Consider the following 15,222-nt stretch of genomic DNA (forward strand, 5'->3'; position numbering starts at 1 on the left):
ATATGTTATTTGCTGAATCTCCTGCCCATAGCCACCTCCTGACTGCATCTGCCTACTGTCTCCTTCAGACCTTCCTACTGTCTCCTGCCTTTGCAGGGCCGCTGCAGTCTTGGTGTCCACATCATGTAAACACTGGCTACCATTAGTCTGTCTTCTTAGTGTCATATGGGATCTAGCTACTTCTAGGCAGTTGAAAGATTTTGAAATGAATTTGAGAGTTGGAAAAGACTATGGAGAGAAATCTAAGTGAATACTAACCAGTGACTTTGTGCAAAAGAGTCAATGTTTGTGAATTCATATTTATCACTGAAGTACCTCATTCACTTTTTGACCTCCTTGTGTTAACTCTGTAGCCATAGACAAAGGTCCGTGTGAATGGGGAGCCTATTATTAATGCTTTCACCACTGTCACAATTAAATTAACTTTTCCTAGAAGTTCTTTTTTTTTTTTTTTTTCTTTTTCTTTTTTATTGAACAGTAACTATGTACATTAAGGTTCTTTTGCCCTTAATAATGCTAGTTAAATCACTCCTGCAAATAATGAAATAAATCAAAGTTGGAAAATGTTATATAGCAATAAATGCAGGTAATAGTGTTTGTGAATTAGTAGTATTTTTTTTTTTTTTTTTTTGAAGAGTAGGTACCATCCAGGCTGGTCTTGACTTCTGGGCTGAAGTAATCCATCTGCCTCAGCCTTACTAGTAGCTGGAACTATAGGCATGTGCCACCGCACATGACTGAATTGTTAGATTTTTAAATGCTAAGTGCATTAAGAAAAACACATGTGTAATTGGAGATCACACAGAAATTTTTTGAGGAAAATTGCCTTGAAAATATTTCTGCCATTGGAATTGGTAGATTTTTCTTTTCTCCAAGAAACCAGCATTTATGTGTGTCGAACTGAATGTAATGTCTCATCTTACCCGGACATGGTGTGACAACTAGCACTAAAAGCTCAATTTTTAGCTGGCTTTTAATTCAAAACCCTTTATAAAGAAAGTATTTATTAACTAGGTTTCTGTTTTCATTTTGTTGAACTCTAAAAGTTAATGCCTTTTCTTACATCATGCTTTCTGCTAGGTTTGGCAATTAATAATTCCTTCACTCTGATGTTTTCCTTGATTTATCCATTGCCCATCAGTAATTACTGTGCACTCAGTAAATATTTTCTGATTGAAGGAATTCCAAGTTGCCTATATAGAAAATCTTCTGAAGAAACTTTTAAATTCTAGGAGAAAGAAAAAATAATATCAGACAATTACAGCAAGCATTTGTAAAAGTACAATTCAGAAGTAGTATTTCTTTTCCATTAAACATATTCTTTGGAAAATATGTTTCTCTTCATTTTACGAATCTTAGTCCCCCTTTGAAAAGTTTGTTGCTTCATCTAGAAATGCCACTAAAAGGAATCAGTGAAACTGATGGTTTCCTGATAGTCTGGTTAAAAGAATAATTTTTTCATCCTTCAACTTATCCAGTGACTATTGAGTTCCTGTATGTAACCACCATCCCACATTTATTTAGTGCCTGCTATATTTTGGGCATTGTATAACATGTTGGAAGTATAGAAATGAATAAGAAATATTGTCTGCTCTTAGAGAACTTAACTTCATTTGATGCGAAATACTCTTATTTTCAGATCCTTGTTTAAAAGGAAAAAAGAGGAATGATGAGTATAAAATGGAAGAAAGAATTACCAGACATTTAGCCACTCTGTCCCTGAGGTGTCATCTTCAATGACACTATAATGAGGTGTTTAAAAAAACTTGATTAAACATCTAGTTAGCCATGGCCATTGAGTCCACTAGTTTTGCTGAATCTTTTATAAAAAAAACACTTTGCTTGAATTTCCTTAGTTATACAACATTTCTGATTCTATACTTGTTATTTATGATAATTCACATTGGTAGTCACATTCATAAAAGTCATTTCTGTATAAATTTTGTCCATTTGTCAGATATATCATCAGAACAGTCTAGACTCATTGTGTCTCCAATTTCTATTTAGATATATCTTTGTTATGGCTCACCATCTTCATGGGGGGCTGTGTTGCTAATACACTCAGTCTCCTGCAGTTTATAATTGAAAAGCCTTCCTTTAGCATGCCCTGTATCTCTCTTGAAAACAAAAATACCCTAGTAATCTTTAAATTTTGAATGTTCTCATGTTTGCCAGCATTTACCTAGTATCTCTAAAAGTTATTAAATACATGCATGATAAAAGGTAAGGAGCTCATGAGTGAAGTATATGTTTCTCTTTGGCCTGGCTACTAATGTCTGAACTCCCCCAGTTCAGGGTGTGGCATTAGGCATCCAAATATAGCATGTGGCAGGAATTTCGTCCATGTTACAAAGACATGCCCCGCTGACCACCGTGCATGTGAGGAGCTCATAATTCTTGCACTGTTCTAAAGATAAGCCCCTCTTGACTGTGCTGAGCAGCTGAGCATCTAAAGTCTCACTCAGAAGTGACACCAGGAAGTCTGTAAAACCGACTGAGTTAAGATGAAATGTGGAATGCCTTAAACATCTTCAGCTTTTAGATTTAACAAAACAAATATATTAGTTAAAATTTCTTTTCATCCTCCAAGTGCCACTACTGTATATTGAACCTTTGGTTAATTAAATTTTCCAGTGTTATGTCTGTCATTGTAAAAAGAACTTCTGAGGCCTTTAAACTTAAAATTGAATTTAAAAATGGTAATTGTAGTGTATACTTAAGTTGCTTTAGAATACAGTATTTTATATAATGTGCCAATAATGTAAACATTTTCAAACTGCTAATGACTTTTTAGCTGGTGGTACATGGTGCTTCAAAATATATAACTTCTTTCTATAAACATTTCACATGGCCAACTTTAAATATAGTTATTTTTATTAGTAATGTTTATTCTTTTTTTCTTCTCTCTGACTCCCTTACCAAACCTTTTGATACTTATAAAGATATTTTTCTGCTTTAATAAAAAATAGTGAAAATGTACTTAAAAATTGTACTGTATTTAACTCTACTGTTTTACCTCAGGATATCAGAAATTGATTTCTCTAAAATAGTTTGTCAAAAGAAACTGTCATACCAGTTGCTTTCTTAACACTAAGAGACATTTCAAATATTTTTTAAATCATAAATTTAGAACATAGCATTTTTAAAAAGTATCAGGAGAGTTATTAAGAAATGAGAAGCAAAATGAATGTTGTATGTATGTCTGTTATATCCCAAATCTGTCCTAGCTGGTGGTGAATTGGCTGTATTTAAGGTCTTCTCAAAATGCAGGAGGGGTGAGGAGAAGGAGCATGGCAGTGAAGAGCTGGGGCTTTGGCATCAGCAGAGAGGCTGAGTTCTGTTTCTGCTGCCTACTGGGTGTGTGAATTTGGGCAAGTTACTCAATCTCTTGGAGTGTCAGCTTCCTGATCTGTACACCAGTGATTATGATATTTCTTCTGATACCTACTTCACAGGGTTGTTGAGAGAATTTCATGAAATAATTATATAAAGCATTTAGTGTAACTATTGGCAGTTGCCAAACAGACACAAAATGTTAGCTATTATTGTTTCTTAACACCTGTCGACAGATGCGCAGAGCGCTTTATAATTAGAAATCAGTTATTACCCATAGTATTTAGGTGATTTCACAAAGCAGCTTTGAAGGCTTGGCACTTGTAGCTCAAGTGGGTAAGGTGCCAGCCACAAACACCAGAGCTGGTGGGTTCGAATCCAGCCTGGGCCTGCCAAACAACAATGACAACTACAGCCAAAAAATAGCCAGGCATTGTGGTGGGCGTCTGTAGTCTCAGCTACTTGGGAGGCTGAGGCAAGAGAATAGCTTAAGCCCAGGAGTTGGAGGTTGCTGTGAGCTGTGATGCCGCAGCATTCTACCCAGGGCGACAGCTTGAGGCTCTGTCTAAAAAAAAAAAAAACAACCCAAAATAAAAAAAATAAATCAGCTTTGAAGATGTTTTAGGGTAGCCATGTACTTATTTTGAATATAAGAGGGGAAAATTTATATGTTAGTACTTTTCTAAGTGTTTTTAGGACTGTAAGTTAATACAAGCATATGGCTAAGTGCACTAGGTGCATTGGTTTTGAAAGGTTGCCTTTTATAGATGAACAAGTAAATACATATATTTTATTTTTCTAAAGTTTATCTTTTATAATGATTTCTTTCTAGGAGATTTACTTAAGGTAGGGCTCACAGAGCCTCTTGTACTACTGTAAGCCACAAAGCTCTAAATTGGTACCTCCATTGTGTTACAAATGTCTTTTATCTTGTTCTGGAGCCAATAATTCTCCAGTACTGCTTTGAAATGAGATATCATGAAAACTGTACTGTCTGTTTTTCAAACAGCTGTGGGATTGTAGGAGATAAAAACAAAACAAAACAAATACTTTTTTTATTTAAGGAAGAAAAAAGCCAATTACATCCAGCTAATGTTTAAAGGGAAACTTTCTCAATAGTCCTTGTCTTATGGAAGCTTACAATATAGTAGCAACATAAGATGTAACCAAATAATTACAAAGTAAGACAGCTTACATGATGTGCCGTTTAGTAGACGTAGAAATTCAGGAAGGGAAAGATCGCAGTCAGTAAAAGTATTTTATCTACTTGTAACCTAGTTGTACAACCTGAGAATGTACCGCATGTGTCTTTTTTAAAGGACTACTTTATTTGGGTGGCCCTGGGAATGCCAGTTTACTTACTTATCTGATGATGGCTGTTTCTAGCCCTTCGTGTCTCTTTATTGTCCCCATTACTAGGACACTGCTGCTGTCCCAAAGCTTTCCTTTCTTAGGTAGTTTTCGTCTTTTTCAAGTGCTGGTCCAAAAATAATTACATGGTAGTGGGACTGAGAGCAGTAAGTAGGCAGGGGAGAGGGAATCTTGTTTGGGTTGAGAATCATTCATTTCCTGTTGTAGAAAGCACGCTGTTGATAGCAGCAAGAAGTTGGGGTGGGGAATAATCAAAAGTAGGAAGCCTCATTTTGCCTCTGTTCCTGTAAAAATCCACAGATGCGTCCCTTGCCACATCCATTCTACATTCCCACTCCCCCTTCTCTCCTAGAGTTTGGTTCCATGTACCATACTGTCCCTCTCTTCTGTCCCTCCCCATTCCCTTTGCTCTAGAGCTGTGCTCCAGTTCTGAATCCATGGCTCTTTGAAATCTTGCCTTTCAGGCTGTTAGAGCCCCGCTTTGAAGTTGTAGGAGTCCCCTCTATGAGGAAGAACTCACACAGTGCCGTAGTGTAGTTGATGCCTTTAGGAGAATCTTGAGTCCGTTAATGCAATTGTTGTGGCAGATTGCTCATATGTAATATTTAACTTTTGTACTGCTATTAGTGCTCTATGTCTGAAAAGTTTGTTTTGTAGAGAAATGTATTTCAAGTTTTAAACTTCCAAATTCCTGCTCTCTTAGTTTTTAGACATGTGTAGCATGTGTGATCACATGGTCTATCTTAGCTAGGGTCTTTGGGAATGTAGAGATAACAGATATCTGTTGTAACTGGTGATGGGGACTTAACTGAGAATGTATGTGACAGTATAATAAAATGTAAGGCCCTGTATTCCCAAAAGAGTAGGACATTTTTGTGTTAATAATCATTGTTCGGTAAAACAGCAAGTTCCTGCTCTCTAGGAGCTCCTCACCCAGAGGGCAAGGTGGGCATGTGCACCGACACGGTAGTGTGTGATCAGTCCTAGGGAAGATGTGTGTCCAGGTGATTGGGGAGCACCAAGGACAGCAGCTGTAATCTGGAAATGGTGACGAGGGAAAACATCATTGAGGAAGGAGTTTCTTATCTGAGGTGTAAAAGCTACGGAAGAGCAAACCTGGCAAAGAAGGAAGGAAGGAAGGAAAACCATCCCACACTGAAGGAGTGGCACGAGGCATGGGGAATGTGGTATATTCAGAAAGCTGCAAATTTGGCAGTAGGGATGACTGGGCTATAATCTGCCTGCTTTGTGGTCCCTGATCCGAAAAAGGCAATGTTATCACATAGTGGTTGATGTCCCTGGAAACAGGCTCGGTCCCAAACCTCGGTTTGACTGTTTACTAATCTGTTGTACCTAATAAAGACTTCACCTGCATAAACTTTTAGGTTTAATGTGATGATGAAAGTACCTATTTCAAAGAGTTGTTTGAAATAATGTTTGTAAATCTCCTTGTATTTAATAAACAATAAATGGTAGCAATTTTTATGGCTGTTCTGAAAGTTCTTAAAGTCCCTTTTCCCTCTTAGTATTCTATAATCTATTGTCCTAGTCTAACACTTTTAAAAGCAGTGTTTTAAAACAACTGTTCTTTATTATAATGGACACATAGAAACAGAATTTAAATGTATTTTCAAGATGACCTAACTCAGTTTTATTATTTTGTGTGCCAAGGATGGTTTAAAATATGTAAATTATCAGGACAGTACATCAAATCAAAAGAATCAATGACAAAAAACATATAATCATTTCAGCAGATGTTGAAAAGCATTTGATGAAATTCAGCCTTGTTTCATGACAAATTGGGTATAAAAGGAACATATCTCAACATGATAAAGGCTATATATGACAAGACCACAGCTGATATCATACTGAAGGAAGAAAAATGGAAAGCCTCTCCACTAAGACCTGGAACAAGACAAGGATGCCCACTTTCACCACTTTTATTCAACATAATACTATAAATTCTACAGGCTAATTATGCAAGAGAAAGGAATGAAAGACATCCAGATTGGAAAGGAAGCAGGCAAATTGTCCTTCTTTACAGATGACATGATCTTTTATTTAGAAAAACCTGAAGACTTGACAAAAGCACTCTTAGAGCCAGTAAACAAATTTAGTAAAGTTGCAGGGTACACAATCAACAACGTAAATGCTTACCAACCCAGGAATGGATTAACAAGCTGTTGTATCTGTATACCATGGAATACTGTTTAGCAATCAATCTTAAAAAGAAATCAAGTTGGCAATCTCATTTATCATAGCCACAAAAACAAATAAAATACCTATAAATAGATTTATCCAAGGAAGTGAAAGATCTCCCCAAGGAAAACTAGAAAACTAACACTGATGAAAGAAATTGAAGATAGCCCACACATACAAAAATGGGAAGATATGCTCATGGATTAGAAGAATTAATACTGTTAAAATTTCTATACTACCCAAATTGATCTACAGATTCAATGCCTATTCTATGGAAATACCAATGATACTCTTCACAAAAATAGAAAAGACTGTCCTAAAATTTGTAGGGAGCTGTATAAGACCCTGAATAGCTTATACAATCTTCAGAGAAAAGAATAAAGCTGGAGATAGATATCACATCGCCTAGTTTTAACTTACGCTGCAAAGCCATAGCCCAAACAGCATGGTACTGGCATAAAAACAGACACATGGAACAATGGAACAAAATAGAATGCCTGGAAGTAAGTCTATACACACACTTACAGCCAGCTAATTTTCTACACAAGTATGGGCACCTAATTTTCTACAGAAGTGCCAAGAACATACAATGGGGAAAGGGTAGTCAGTAATAAATGGTGGTAATAAATGGTGCTGGGAAAGTTGGTTATCCATGTGCAGAAGAATAAAACTAGATCCCCACTTTTTACCAGATACAAAAAATCAACTCAAATGGATTCAAGACTTAAACGTAAGACTTGAAACTATGAAATTATTAGAAGAAGAAATTAAGGTGATGCCCCAGGATATTGTACTGGCAGAGATTTTTCGGGTAAGACCTCAACTGCATAGGCAGCCAAAGCAAAGACAGACAAATGGGATTATCTCAAGCTATAAACCTGCAGAAAAAAGGAAACCAAGTGAGACAGCATACAAATGGGAAAAAAATATTTACAAAATATCAATCTGACAAGAGATTAATAACCAGAACATATAAGGAATGTCAAATGACTGAAATAACGAGAAAAACAATTTGATTTAAAAATAGCCAGAAGACTTGAATCAATTTTTCTCAAAAGAAGACATACAAATTACCAACAAGTATATAAAAAAAATTCTCGACATCACTAATCACTAGAGAAATGCAAAATCAAAACCCCAGTAAGATACTATCTCACCCCAGTTAGACTGGCTATTATCAAAAAGTCAAAAAATATCAAATGCTAGCAAGGAAGCAAAGAAAAGGGAATGCTCTTGGAATGCTCTTTGGTGGGAATGGAATGTAGTACAGTCACTGTGGAAAACAGTATGGAGTTTTCTCAGAAAAGTAAAAGTAGAACTACTAGATGATCCAGCAGTCCCAATGTTAGGTGTGTATCCTAAAGAAAGAAAATCATTATGCCAAAGAGCTAGCTGTGTGCCCGTGCTCCTTACAGCATGAGTGCCAGCAGTCAAGATGTGGAATCAGCCTAAGCATCTACCAACAGATAAATGGATAAAGAAAGTGTGGTATATGCACATGGCTATTATTCAGCCATAGAAAAGAATGAACTGACATTCGCAGCAACGTGGCCATAACTGAAGATCATTATGTCCAATGAAATAAGCCAGGCAAAGAAAGACAAATATCACACATCCTCATTCATACGTGGGAGTTAAATTAATGGATCGGGGGGCGGTAGAGTGGAAGGAGGTAACCAGGGGCTGGGGACAGAAAAGGAGGAGATGAAGAAGAGTTGGTTAATGCTTACAAAAACACAGTTAGAAGGAATATATTCTAGTGTCTTCATAGTAGAGTGCGGAAATCATAATTAATAATTTATTGTACTCTATTTCAAAATAACTAGAAGAGAAGAATTGTAATGGTCTGAATAGAACTAAAAATGTTTAAGGTGAGGATATTATCCCAGTTACCCTGATTTGATCATTCCGCCTTATATACTTGTATCAAAATATCACATGTACCTCTGGAATTATGTACAACTATGATGTATCAATTTAAAAAGAGAATCTGAGCCACAGTTAAACAACCTGGCTGTGATGTTCTTATGAATCAGTGGCACAGCTGGAACTAGAATCAGGTCTCTGCATTCCAGAGTTCTGTCTACTGGCCTTAGAATAAATTGCCAAAAATCACCCCAAGACCTCAACCTATAGCATCGGCCACAGTTTTGAGCACAAACAATATAAGTTCATAATGCAGAAATTGGTATTTCTTTAGTTTACAGATTGGGAAATATATTTTTTAAAGGAGTATCATTTCCTCTGCCAGCCGTCTGATGGAAATGCTGGTCGGCCACAGCGTGTGTGAAAGACCAGTGCCAGCTAATTCTCAAATGAATAACTCTTTTTATCATCAAGAATTTGTTATGTGGACAAATACCGATTTATTTCTAAAATTTAAAAATAGATTTTCATCACATTTATTAGTTAAACATGTCCTACTTTATTCAAGTGCATCCAGCAAATAATTTGTTGAGTCCCTGTGTACCAAGTGCTGGAAGTAGAATGGTGAGCAAGAAACTTACACTTTAGTGGAATAAAAAGATGGTAAAGGAGTAATCATACAATTATAATTAGTTAAATGCTATGCATAAAAAGTACAGAAAGATTTATGGTTGTTTAGCAATGTTTATAAGGGCTCACTAGAAGAATTAAAGTTTTAGCAGACAGAGGGTTTAACAGATAGGCAGGCCCGGGAGTGGCAGAGGGATGGAGAAAAGGGACTCAGAGTGAGGAAGTGGCGTGTAGAGAGGCCCCGAGGAAAGACAAGGTGCGCTCTGTTCCGAAAATTGAAAGACAAGCAGAGAATTCGGAACAGAGAAAACTAATATAAAATGCAAGTCCTGGTCATGAGAAGAGAAGTGAAGGTGTTTACTAGGTATCACCAAAGAAACCACAGCAAAAGCAGAAGTGAACCTCCTCCCCCAATACACTGTTTCACGTTAGGATTTTGTTGTTTTAAAGATTATTGTCAAGGAAGCCACTACAGTTTTTTTAATTTAATAGGTAGAATAATGCTAAGATTTGGGTTTTTGAATTATGTATTATTTTTCACTTGATTTTTCTTCTTTTCTATACTGGCTTTTTGGGAGGAATTTTGATGTGCTGGAGTATTTAGATCAGGGGCTTTTACTGTTGAACAGGCATAGAAATGACAGAGAGAATCTTATCTTGTTTTCTTGACTGAGGTTTTTGTGTGGGTGTGTGAGGTGCAGCTGCACTGAGGTTTTTTTTGGCAGTGAAGAGAGGGCAATTCTTAATGTAATTCATCTTGAATAGGAAGAAACTTAACAGAAGAAAGCTAGTTTGAATACATTAAATGTAGTGGAAAGCACCCAGGGCCTGGAGCTTTGGCTGATATCCTAAGTTATTTGTCTACATGGATATAGTAGCCGCAGAGCCATGTCCGGGCTTTATGGCAGGCACATGTGGCGAACAGAGCATTACTAACAAAACGGAGCTTTGTCTCATAATTATCAATTACCACATGTAGTTTTTAGCTGAACATTTTGTTTGTGAAAGAACATGTAACGAAAGGGCAGATTATGGAAACTTAGCTTTGCTTGCAAATGTGAAAACGTATGTAGTTTATTATAAAGATCTTTTCTCAGAGTTATTTGTAACAGATGGATTCCCAGACCTTCCTTTATTGCTCTCTTGTTTTCTTCACTGTCTTGACCTCTTCTGTGGTCTCTAAGTGCTTTGTTTTCCAAAACCCTGAAATTCAATGCAGACAATATGGAACTTCTCCATCTTTAAGCACATGTCCATCTTTTCCTTTGGCTAAACTCATCATTACCCTTCATACAAGCAGAAATTTCTGATTTACATTCAGTGCATTATTATTCAAATAATATTGTTGTTTAACATTATTGCTTTTAGAACAGTGTAAAGTCAGATTATGTGGTTGGTTTTCCTGAGTTCAAATCCAGTCCTGCTACTTAGTGTTTTGGTTTCATTATCTTCTCAGTTTTTGATCTCCAAACTGGAAGTGATCATGTGAGGACCTCATTTGAGGTGTTTTGTTTTTTTTTTTTTTTTCTAAAGGCTTAAAGATGAAAATGCACATAAAGGACTTAATTTAAAATAAATGTTCAAGAGCATAGGCGTTAGTTACCATTTTGTTTGTGATTTAGGCCCAGTCTGCTAGTATCTAAAGATCATCTGTATACTGACTACTACCCCCTAAGATCTCTATCCCTAGCCCCACTTTGCCCTGACCACCAGACTTGGATATCTCACTGAGCTGTATTATCTATACTGAAATGTCTAATGCATACTTCAAACACAACATGTCTAAAAACAGAACTTCTTCAGTTTTCTACATCTGGCTATCCAGTTTTCCCATCTCTATTTATTGAATAGGGATTTGTTTCTGCAGTGTATGTTATTGTCTGCTTTATCAAAGATCAGATAACAATATGGGGATTGTTTCATATCTGAGTTTTCTGTTCTGATACATTGGTCAATGTCTCTGTTCTTGCCAGTACCATGCTGTTTTGGTTATTATAGCTCTGCAGTATTGGTTGAAGTCTGGGAAAGTGATGCCTGCAGATGTGCCCTTTTTGCTTATGGTTGCTTTAGCTTTGGGGGCTTTTTTTGGGTTCCATATGAAGCATAGAATTATTGTTTATATGTCTGCAGAAAATGACATTGGTATTTTAATAGGGATTATGTTGAATCTGTAGGTAACTTTGAGTAGTGTAGACATTTTAACAATGTTGATTCTGCTGACCCATGTGCATGATACATTTTTTCATTTGTTTGCATGCTTTGTGATTTCCTTCCTCAGTAACTCATAGTTCTTTCTGTAGGGATGTTTTACCTCCTTGGTTAAATATATTCCTAAGTATTTTATTTTCTTTGATGCTATTGTGAAGGGATTTAGTCTTTGATTTGATTCTCAGTTTGCCTGTTTTGGTGTATAGCAGTGATTTTCAATGGATGTGCTGTGAGAGGATCTTAGGTATGTTCCAAAACTTTTAAAGATTATAAATTAATTTATTTTGAATGAAGTTCAAAGCACAGTGAGTATATTCTTTTCTTTTACTCTTATTTTTTGATCAACATAATTTAAGTGCTGCAGAAGTTTAACTATAGATTCAAGTGAGCTGTGAGATAAAAAAGGTTGAAAAACACTGGTGTGTAGGAATGTTATTGATTTGTGCATGTTGATTTTGTATCCTGAGACTCTCCTGAATTTAGTTATTAGTTCTAGGAGTCTCTTCAAGAATCTTTGGGATTTCCTAGATATGAGATACATTGTCCGCAAAGAGTGATAGTTTGACCTCTTCTGTCCTCATGTGGATGATTGCTCTAGTCTGATTGCTCTGGCTAGGACTTGTGGCACTATGTTGAATAGAAGTGGCTAACAGTGGGCAGTCTTGTCTAGTTCTAGATCTAAGCTGGAATGCTTTCAGTTTTTCTGTTCTGTATAATGTGCATTTGTTGTACATGGTTTTTATACTTTTGAGGTATGTTCTGTCTATGCCAATTTTGTTAGGAGTTCTTATTGTAAAAGGGTGCTGAATTTGTCAAATGCTTTCTCTGTGTCTATTGAGATGATCATATGGTCTTTGTTTTTGCTTCTGTTCATGCGGTGTATCTCATTTATTGATTTGCATATATTAAACCATCCTTGAATTCTTGGGGTGAAGCTCACTCAATGGTGGTGGACTATTTTTTTGATGGGCTGCTGAGTTCGGTTTGCTAGAATTTTATGGAGAAGTTTTGTTTCTGTATTCATAAAGAACATTAGTCTGTAGTTTTCTTTTTTTACTGTTTCCTTTTCTGGCTTTGGTATCAAGGTGACACTGTCTTTGTAGAATGAGTTGGGAGAGGATTCTTTCCTTCTCAATGTTATGAAATAATTTCTGCAGTAGAGGTACTAGTTCTTTTTTGCAGATCTGGTAAAATTTGGCTGTGAACCCAGCTGGTCCAGACTAATTTTCTTAGAAGGTTTTTGTTGCTGCTTCAATTTCATTACTTGATATTGGTCTGTTTAGGAGTTTCTTCCTGAATGAGCCTAAGGAATTTGGATAGTTTTAAGAATTTGTCCATTTCTTCAGCATTTTCCAGTTTATGTGCATAGAGGTTTTTATAGTATTCAGAGATGATGTTTTGTATTTCTATACCGTCTGTTGTTGTATTTTCTTTTTCATTTCTGATTGAACTTATTAGGGTCCTTCCTTTTCTGTTTTTGGTTAATCTAGCAAGAGGTCTGTTGATTTTATCTATATTTTGAAAGGATCTACTTTTTGTTTCATTAGTCATTTGTATAATTTGGTTATCTATTTTATTTAATTTTGATCTGATCTTCATTATTTCTTTTATTCTGCTAGGTGTGAGATTGGTTTGCTCTTCCTTTTCTAATTCCTTGAGATGATTCTTTAGATTGTCGACTTGCCATCTCTGTTTTTTTCTCCTATTTGTTCGTTCCCATTCTTTCCTTTCTCAGTTAATGACACCACCTTTGTACTTTTGGCTTTCTTCTACCTACTAACCTCTATCCATTTTATTAGCATATCTTGTTATATTTATTCCCAGGAAGTATTCTCAATCTGACCACTTGTCGTCATCTTCTGTGTATGTAGGGAATAGTCTCCTTCTCTCTCCCTGTTTCTAGCCTTATCCCATACAACTGATTCTCCACATCAAACAGTGATATTTAAAACCAGATTATTTTATCCCTCTTCTTTTTATTGAAATTAGAAAACTATGCAGAGTTCTTGAAAGTGTTTCATGACTTGGGCTCTCTCTGACTTTCTGCCTGTTTCTCAGACACCATTGGTTCACTCCTATCTGAAAGCTTTTACACTAGCTTTTCCCTCTCAGATATTCACAGTGTGGCTTCCTGAAATTTTTCGGTCTTGATTTAGATGTCAGCTCCTTAGAGAGGCTTATCCTAACATCTTTCCTTTCTTTTTTAATAGCTAATCATGATCTGAAATTTCCCTCCCTCTTCTTTCTTTCATAGATTGCCCCCTCCTCAACCCCAGAGGAATTTAAGTTCCATAAGGGCAAGGACACTTTATCCATCCTGTTCACTGCCATATGCCCAGTGCTTAGACTGGAACCTGATACTCAGAATGTTTACAGTATTACCATACTATATGAATGGATGGCTAGATTAAAGAATGAACAAGTTTATATCTGGTAAATTTTCTACAACTAGGAAAATGATAAATTATTTCATCCAGTAAAAACTTTGTATAGATACTTACTTTAATTATAGTAGTATTTGTCCTAATTGCGTTTATCTGTCTCTTCTGTTTCAGACTTGTAAGCCTTTCAAGGTCAGAGGTTCGTCTCATTGTCTTTAGCGTCTCCTCATACAGTGCTAGATACTATTTTTGTGCTCCTGTTGATTAAATCTAACATCTTTATTTTTTCTGAAATTATTGTGTGTGTATTTATAACTACATGTGTATATATTTGAATATTTAAAATATGCATTCCCCTTTTATCTCTTATAGTTCATAATTGGACCCTTGAGGACACCCTTCAGTGGCTGATAGAATTTGTTGAACTTCCTCAATATGAGAAGAATTTTAGAGACAATAATGTCAAAGGAACAACACTTCCCAGGTGAGTCTTTATTATCCAAATGTATTTTTCTACTTTGGGAAAATTATATACAATAGATAGCATTTTTAAGTGCTAAATCTACAAGTTACTTCTGTGGCTAAGGGCACAAAGGAAATATAAATGTATCCTTTCCTTAATCTTTTTAAAGTTAAGTGTTTTCAATTTTTAATAAATTTTTCTTGTCTAAGTAATTGGACCTCTTAAAAAATTTATTTCCATAGAAAGTAGTTTTGAGAATTACAATGTAGGTCAACTGTATAATTTGCAGATAGCATCAATAGTCAAAACTGACTACCTTGTAAATCTATGAGAGAAGTATTCATTTGGTATTGGTTCATTTTCATGAAAACAACTATTCGAATGGATTAATGTACAGTTTTGGTATTTTTGTAATGACAACAATAACAATGGCCATAAGTTGTACCTCAATTTAAAAAATAAAGTTTCATAAACAAAAAATAAATAGTAGAAACCATTTTAAAATTTATGTTACATGGGAGTACTTAATATTATCTCTTTTAAGCCTCATGGTTAAAAAGAGGTATATTATCATCCCCATTTTACAGGTTAAAAAAGCTATCAGAAACCACTTAAATATTTTGCCCAAGGCGGCATTTAAACCCAAATGCATCTAATACCAAAATCCAGAATGCTTTTATTCCTTAGATGTCTGAAACCTGTTGTTATTTTTCTGTATTTTATTTTTAAATCTCTTTTAGTTAACCTGATAATCTTGAAGGATATACATGT

General features: G+C 35.7%; 1 protein-coding gene across 1 annotated transcript in view; it reads left to right on the plus strand.

Moving 5' to 3' along the window:
• STIM2 (stromal interaction molecule 2) overlaps positions 1-15,222 on the plus strand; it is a 132,840-nt gene that overhangs the window by 92,890 nt on the left and 24,728 nt on the right. The window contains exon 9 of the mRNA XM_012807452.1: positions 14,361-14,472. Within this exon, the coding sequence (XP_012662906.1) occupies positions 14,361-14,472 (112 nt within the window). The remainder of the gene's footprint in view (positions 1-14,360; positions 14,473-15,222) is intronic.

The sequence above is a fragment of the Otolemur garnettii genome, unplaced genomic scaffold (genome assembly GCF_000181295.1).
Source record: "Otolemur garnettii isolate 467f Iridium unplaced genomic scaffold, OtoGar3 scaffold00069, whole genome shotgun sequence".
NCBI classification, from domain to species: Eukaryota; Metazoa; Chordata; class Mammalia; order Primates; family Galagidae; genus Otolemur; species Otolemur garnettii.